Consider the following 8,769-nt stretch of genomic DNA (forward strand, 5'->3'; position numbering starts at 1 on the left):
AGTATTCTTGACATTTATTCAACAGTGCTTTTGATCTGCCTGCATTGACACTATTCTTTAAAAGGAAAAATATATACCAATTATCAATGTAAAAATGCTTTGACACAATCTGCATTGTAAAAAGCGCTATATAAATAAGGGTGACTTGACTTGACTTGATATATATAAAAAAAAATATATTATGGTTTTTTTTTTTATATAACATGCTAGATAAGCCCCTTATTCCTAAACTGGGATCATGTAGAGCCCTTAGAAGCTGGACTAAAACTGCAATTTGGACCTTCAAACTGTTGATCCCCATTGAAAAATCCTGGAATGTTTTCCTCAAAAACCTTAATTTCTTTTCGACTGAAGAAAGAAAGACATGAACATCTTGGGAAATCTTGATTCTGAAGTGAACTAATCCTTTAACTGCTACTCTCATGCACTCTTATGAATGTGCACAGGAGAGCAATGACTGAGGTCAAGATTATTTTTATTCTAATATATTTAGGTTGATAAACTACATTTCAGTTTGTTTTTCACCAGACCATATCATATGCCATCAGAACACTCGGAACACACAAGTCGCATGCGATTATTTTATGATACTTTGTCTTTTTTAAAGGACAGTTCACCCAAAAATTACAGTTCTGTCATCATTTACTTACCATCATGTTATTCCAAGCATGCATGACATTATTTCTTGAGAAACAAAAAAGATATTTTGAAAAACATCTCAGTTTTTTCCCCACACAATAGCTGCTTTTCCACCGTCGGGCCGAACCATTCTTAGAATGGTAAGGAACGGTTCCAGTAGCATTTCCACTAGAGCCTGGTTCGGCACGGCATGATTACAAATAGTTCTCAGCCCGAAACTGCGCTGGTAGAATGAATGTAGTGACGTCGCAACAAGGATTAGTCACTTGTCTGGCTAAGAGTATCTCTGTGCGGCTAATGAAAATAATGGTGTCCAATCTTGTTTGGCCTCAACTTCTCGTGTTCCGCAGAAGTTTATGTGAACTACAGAAAAAAGTGTGGTTACAACATCTTCATGTATATTCGCGTATAAAACGTGTATAGTTTTGGCACACCACTTCCTCAATAGAGCTTTACTGGTAACTTTCCTGTTACGTATGGTGATACTGGTTATACTCTGTACAAGGATGATCTACCGGTGCAAAATTTTATATCGCTTAAAAAAAAAGAAAAAGAAAGGATATAACATAACTTTAAAAAATGACTTGATAACAACAGTTCTTATATCAATAGTCTAACTAATAGAACAGCCTTAAATAAAGCACAGTCGCCTAATGAAGAGTTGAGAGCCAGTGCCCAGTTAAAAACAAACCCCTTAACAAAAACACTAAGTCATATGATTAAGGAGACCCTTAGTTCACCAAAAAAAAAAAAAGAAAATTCTCTCATCATTTACTCACCCTCATGCCATCCTCAATGTATAAGACTAATTTCTCCAGACAAACTTAAATAGGGCTGCAACAACGAATCGATAAAATCAATTATTATCGATAATGAAAATAATCAACAATGAATTTGATTATCGATTAGTCACATCTCCGAACTGTGCACGCTAACCATCTACCAGTCACGTCGCTTTACAGTGAATAACACATTGAATAACACATTTTCATGGACATATGGACACAGAGGATACAGAGTGAGCTGCTGCGGGAAACGTGCATGACCCAAGTTGTCCGAAACATGTGAATACTTTATAAGCTCTTCAAACAAATGCATAATGCTTTTGAGACGTGTTTTCTTCGGTGCAAAAGGATATAACTGTAAAATTTAAGTTATCTGTTTAAGTATTTCCATTTTGCATATTCTGACAACAGTATTTCCATTTTGACAACAAGCGAGTCTCCATGAAACTTCACAGACTTCAATTAACAAGTGCCGGGGAATGCATGCACAACAAACAGATGGAGGGCAGTAGACCAGGAGCGAAATAATTCTAAAAAATTAATTTTATAAAGAAAATTGATCGGTTTTGCTAATTAATCAGCACCAATAACCGATTGCTGGAACAATCAGTTATCAGCAAATTCCATATAGTTTTTCTGGATTGCGTCCATTGCTGGAGCGGCTGAGAAGGGTCTGCTGTCATTATACAGTACAAGACTGGCCTCTAGAGGCGAAATCACTGACGCCTCATGGTGTTTGTTCTGACACGTGAGACTGCGTGCTGCTCTGAGCAGGACACTTCAGATGCGGATTTAAAAAAGCAATATGTTTGCCGTAGAGGCTGAGAGGACTCTAACATTAGCAGTACCTCAAGCGGTTACAACAGTGTGACAAAAACACAAGCAAACCTGACCCAAATGTTTAATGTCACGATTGTTACCATCTGTTTGCATTAGTTTATATCCCACTTTAATGCATTTGTTATGCATGAAGTCACATATTTAAAGCTAGTGACGTGAGAAAGCTGCATGTCCGGAGAGTTTGCTGAGAAAAACATATTAACAAATTAGAAATGCATCCGATTCATTGTGAAGTTCATGTGAGAAATAACGCGGAAGCACCAAGGGCCACCACTTCTGGCGCAAGCTTCTCAATGCACTTACGTCACAACATCCCATTTCAGTAAGTTGCATGTTTTGACATACCTTCTGATGTTCATTTATGATTATTTCTTGCTATAACTAGTAGTAAAGCGAGAGAGATGATCAGTTCACATGTGCTCCGTTTTGCCACTTGAACATACATGCAACTACAGCGATCTGTCACATCACGTTAATGCCAAGTTCACAAAGGTCGGTAGATCGCAGTTTCCCTTTGTTTCCATGACAACGCGTCATACTCGTCTCATGACACACCGCGGCCACACTGTATAACAGATGTATCGCTTTGCTCACCATGTCATCAACTATCTGATATTGTGATTCTCAAATATGTGCAAGTGAATGTTTTGTCATTTAAAAAAACCTACATAATGATCTTGATCTTAATCTATAACGCGAGATGGGCGCCACCATGTTTGTTTGCACCTCAGTTCAGAGAGTCATGTCAGTCGATTTACAGGCTACATGCATTTTTTATAAAGAAATTCATCCATTTGTTCCGAAATACATGTGGCGAGTGAACTGGAAGAAGAATAGAGTGAGCTTTATAGTTACATACACAATGTGTATCTGTATTAATAAACGTCGGCAAATTATATTTGAATGGATTGTTATTGCTGCTTCCATAGACATCAGTGCATATTTCATTGGCTGTAGCTCATTACGACACTTGACACCACAGGATGTTGAGTCGGCCGACAGCGCCAGATATTTATCATGCTAAATATTTGTCTGGCGTCAGTGAGGTGTCGGTGGTGCGTCAGCGAGCCTCTTTGATGCGTTGTTGAGTGGTTCACACATAAATATTGGTGAGCGCTGATCACCTGCTGATTTGCCACCGATCACAGCCCGACCTGTTGGCAAACTCGTTAACATGCAAATTGGGCTTAAAATCCTGTAGTGTGAACTTGGCATAAAGAGCATTTATTGTTTGAATATCATGATGTTCTTATCAAAATAAAGCACAAAGCTTATTGCGATTATTGGACAGGAGGCACGCTACAAATAAGTTAAGTAATGTTTGTAAGCCTCACACGGCATCCAGGCAGAGGTGCTGCACATGTGTGGCACAAGTTGTTGATCCCAGTCTGAAATTTATGTTTTTTTTGTTTTTTTTCCTGTTTTCAGTTTTTAACCACAGCTTCCAAATTCTTATGGTTTTATAATCATGACAATTTTAATCGTGGTTAATCATGATATTGGATAATTACGACATCCCTAGTCATGATCACATTGTGTGGTGTTTCAAGTATCAGCTGAACTGCACCCATTCACTTGCATTATATGGACTCACACAGATTGATTATTTTCCTAAAAATTTTTGTTTGTGTTTATCTGGAAAAAGAAACTCATAAACATTGGGGATGCCATGAGGGTGAGTAAATGATGAGAAATTTTTCATTTTCATTTTTTCATAAATCAATTTTAGGTACCTTAAGGTTGTCTTCAATTATTAAGTGTTCTGTTATGCATTGTGACAAAGTCATTTCCATATTACCATTTCACTCTCAAAAAAATTAAGAGACTAAAACAGGTCCCTTTTTCGGTTAATTGAGGAGGAGGAGGAAGTACAGAGGCACATTTTTAGTCTTGTTCATAAGAGTAACTGATGAATTATAGTAGCTTCAGAGGGTGCTTTCTGTGTTATTTTTGAAGAATGTCTTTTTTGTTCTTAGTCCAGCTTGGTTTATGTTTCTTGTTTACACTCGTCGCACACAAAGCGCCATGACGAGGGACATCACAAGAGGTATTAAACACCAGAGAATTAAAATGAGAATTTCAACTGGAAATGCACCTAACCAGAATGTTTGAGAAATATCAATACAGTGATGCCTTGCAAGCCCTGTAATAAGCTACAATTCACAAAGAGAAGTGCCAAGACAAAAATCAAACAACATACAATAAAAGGTTGCCATAAGGACCCACCATGTACATCAAGATGTCTCTGACCATCACCATAGCTGTCTGGTGGTCATTCCAGGCTTGATTCAGTGTTTGCAGAAAGTTGTTATTCAGGGAGTTTAACACATCCTCACGTACCTTTTAAATGGACAAAAAATGGATGAGAGTAAATGATAAACAAGGCTTCCTTATAATTCATATCAAGCCAGAAACCAAAAACCTAACTTGGTCTAATTTGTTAATGAAGCACTCAGCTCTCTTTCAATTTAAACACATTAAACATCACACCTCTTATTTCATTAAACCAACATTGCCTGTTAAGGTCTATTCACACCAAGGCAAATGTTCAGTGCCAAATTTTGATGCGATAAACATGTTCATTTGAATGAATGTTTGTTAACTCTGTGCAAACAAACAGACACATCGACCGTCAATGCAACTTTTTTTTGCTAAAGGACAATCAGTAGCAGAAAGAAAAAACCACTCTCTTGTCTCTGTGAAATCTGAATGGCTGTTGAAAACATGTAAATGTTTATAATAATGCTATAATATAATGCTTTTCCATAAGCGCCACCTACAGTCAGTGTAATTTTGCATTTTTCATTCAGCCCATCTGCTGTTACTTTTTTCATTGTTCTAGAACGCATGCGAAAATCGGTGCAAAAGTTTATGCAGAGCATTTGAGTCTGTAAACTGGCCTTTACTTTCAATCTCCTCCACACATTACTTTCTACCCCCTGATATCCCTTTTCCAATGAACTGGTTCTGGATCTTCCTGTAGCTCAAGTATAGGACTGCACAATTTGGATAAAAAATCTAAATGCGATTTTTTTGGTTAAAATTGCAATTTGCGATTTTTAAAACAAATGAACAACAACAACAAAAAGATAAAGGTTTGTTGTGCTTGTTTGTAAGGCTGCACAATTTGGCCCAAAATGTTGTGTTTGTATATTAATATGACTAATGATAATAACTAATATTATTATTATTATTGCTAAATAAAAATATTTATGGAGCCCGCACATGACATGCAGGAAAACAAGTAAAGCGTGCGCACGATTTAGTAAATCGAGGGAACGAATAAGTAAATTGTGCGCACGATTTAGCCTACTATTTTTTCCTGCATGTCATGGGCAGGGCTCCGTAAATATTAAACACAATAAGAAATATTACTATTGTAACATCACTTTCATTATTAAAAATGAAAAGAATATTTCAGAAAAAAATAGAACAATATATTAATTAGAAAATAATAATAATATTTTTATTTTAATGAAAAACAGCAGGTTATCTGTTAACATGCAGGCAGCCTATGACTATAAATCATTAGAAAGGTCTATGGATTTATTATAAAATATTATATTATTATGATAAAAATCTGTAACAATAATTTCTTAATTTTTGCCAGGAGGTGTGAAAAATCACATTCATTCACACTGGAAGCCGGAGGGCGCCCTCGTGCAGAAACTCAAATATGCCTCACAGAAGTAATAAAACTTATGACGTTCCAGGAAATCCCTAATATGTACAAAGGCATCCAGCTATCACTGTAGCTGAATATAAAGAAGATAGAAACACTTTGACTAATGAAACATTAAGACAACAAACACAACTGTGACAATATGTGGTTTATCTGAGTTCTTCAAGACTTTACGGGTATTTTTATAATAATAAAGAACATTTCTAATACAATGCTAATCGACAATGCTAATCTTTATCACTGTATAGAATACTATAAAATAAAGCTGGGACAATACATCGTTTTTTTGATTCTCGATACAATGAATCTGGATCAATCCTGATATTTTCTCTCTCAAATTGATTCTGAGCTTAGATTTAACAGCAGATGGCGCTGTAGGCAAGTTTTTAACCGCACACTCAAATGCTCACAAAGAAAACTGAGTCATGTAAGGCCCTGTCCCAAATGGCACACTTCATGTGCACTTTCGGTCTTGTGGACTTACAATGGCCCTGCGTGCTGCGTGCGCATCCGTTAAGTCCACAAGACCGTAGCTTCGTCATTTAAGTGGTGTGTGTAAAGGAACTGGAAGTATGCAGAAAATGCGTTTCCAAAGCATGTAGTGCCATCTGCTGTTAAAAACTAAGCTCAGCCACTAAGAAGCCACATCAGCTCACACACAGAATTTATTTTAAACAATCGACTTATGTTATGAAGTGAGTCTGGAGTACAAACATGAATTACATGTTGTCTTTTGTTGGACAACAGGCTTATAAACACTTGGCATTAGTAGTTTGGGAAGATGTTTGACGTGTGTTGCATTTTCAGAAGCAGTGCTGGCAGTGCTTTCAGAGATGAAGCAGAACTTACTACTGATCACAGAGCCGCTCTTCACTAACACGCTGTGAATATACTTATTTCATTAAAAATAGAAAAATAATAATAATAAAAAATAAAATTGAAGCCTTTGCAATTTCGTAATCACACTATGGCAAATCGTGATTTCGGTTTTATTTAGAATAATCATGCAGCCCGACTTAAACAGTACGGAACTAAGGCCATAGGATATAATTCTCAGGGAATACATGAATTTTGGACAAAATATCTGCGAAATGCTAAATGTACACGTATCAGTTTCTTGTGCCAGATCCGGTACTCGGCCAGGGGATCTGCGAACTGTGGAAATGCACAGAATGCTTCCAGATTAGACACCAGCACTCTCATGGTGGAAAAGAAGAAAGATAGAGACATATGGCCCTTACTTTGTTGATGAGATGTTCTGTGACCACCTCCCTCAAGCCTGTATAGAGCTTTTCTCCATGTTTGTGTAGTACCATGGTGTAGGCATTCCTGTAGAGCTCCTCAAAGCTCAGCCCACTGTTGTTTTTCCTCTGGATCTCCTGAATAGCATTTTTCAAGAGGTCCCATATGTTGTTCACATATTTCTCATCCATGGTCATCTGTAATGGGGTGGAGATGAAATAGAGAGAAGTGGGGAAACCATTAAGGGAGAAAAGGTGATACATGATGCTGCCAACTGTTTGAAAATAATGTGATAATGAAGGTTACCCAAATCAAAATGTAACACACTCCTTTTCCCGCAAGGCAACATAGCATCAGTACATAAGGGCTTACAAAAGCAGTACCTTGCTCTTAGCAAAACCATGAATTGGAAACAAATTATAAATCTAACCTAAATTAGACATTAAATACAGGATACAAAAAAAAAAAAGAGAGAGAGAAAAAAAAAAGTGTGAATGTGATTGCATTACGTAAAATAACAACAGACCGAATGCACCCATGTCAAGCAAAACATTTCACAAAAAAAATAAATAAATAAATAAATTACTGTGCCATTTTCTGGTTGTCATGGAACATGTCCATAGTTAATGTGATACACTACAGACTACACCTATGGTTACTCTACTACTTTAGGCAGTTGATGGCTCAGAAAAGTTAGTTCTAAGAAAATACATAGTATCAGTGTATTCGTTTTATTGGACAAAACTTACTTTGATGTTTTATGATGCTCATACATTGTAGCTTACCATATCCATAATCTTACTGAGGCTATGCAGAAGTCTTGGCCATTAGGTGATAAAGGGGAGTTGTCTCAGTGTTCGAGTATCTTAAAACAGTTACTTCCATGTGTTCTGGGGCAGTCTATATTTGCTTAAAATCCAACTGAAATCTCAACTGAACACCCAGCTCAAACAGATGTAAACAAATCAATAGATGTGATTCAGAACAAGAATTCTCGTCAATAACGGTTTATTTTGTTTTTACAGTATATTGACTATTTAGACCAGGCCAACTGTAAACATCAAAAACACTCTTGCAGCACTAGTGCTAGTGAACTTGTTTCTTAGCTTGCAATAACTAAACGCTCAGTAAAAACGTGTCACATCATAGGTGCATTTGCGCTGGCCATGCCTGACATAAACATGCCAACGATACATGATGGAAAAAGTTATAATAGACCTGCTGCCACAAACAATATTACTAGAACGATTTTTTTTTTTTTTTATTAGAGTTTAACAATTTATAGGTGATTATATATGCTCACTGAGGGAACCTCTGCAGTTAAATCAGTGTGTCATCACGTATTTATTTATGATTTTTCTACTGCTGTTGAACAGGTTAGCCAGCTAACAGGCTTGTTGGCTTCTGTCATTTTGACCCCCACAAAAAACCGCAAGAGGTTCTAAACCTAGATCAAACTGGCACTCCTCTCATGATGGTTATTTGAATATATGTGGGATTTGGGAAAATATCGAGACAATGTAAAGGGATTTGTCCATATAGGCCTGTCTGCTTGAATCCCCGGAGCTAGAGTGACTGTCT

General features: G+C 36.8%; 1 protein-coding gene across 1 annotated transcript in view; it reads right to left on the minus strand.

Moving 5' to 3' along the window:
* The window catches only part of cul3b (cullin 3b), a 37,103-nt gene that overhangs the window by 28,042 nt on the left and 292 nt on the right, over positions 1-8,769 (minus strand). The window contains exons 2-3 of the mRNA XM_048159855.1: positions 7,188-7,385; positions 4,491-4,604 (exon numbers count right to left, since the gene is read on the minus strand). Of these exons, the coding sequence (XP_048015812.1) occupies positions 4,491-4,604; positions 7,188-7,385 (312 nt within the window). The remainder of the gene's footprint in view (positions 1-4,490; positions 4,605-7,187; positions 7,386-8,769) is intronic.

This window comes from Megalobrama amblycephala, linkage group LG16 (genome assembly GCF_018812025.1).
Source record: "Megalobrama amblycephala isolate DHTTF-2021 linkage group LG16, ASM1881202v1, whole genome shotgun sequence".
Taxonomy (NCBI): domain Eukaryota; kingdom Metazoa; phylum Chordata; class Actinopteri; order Cypriniformes; family Xenocyprididae; genus Megalobrama; species Megalobrama amblycephala.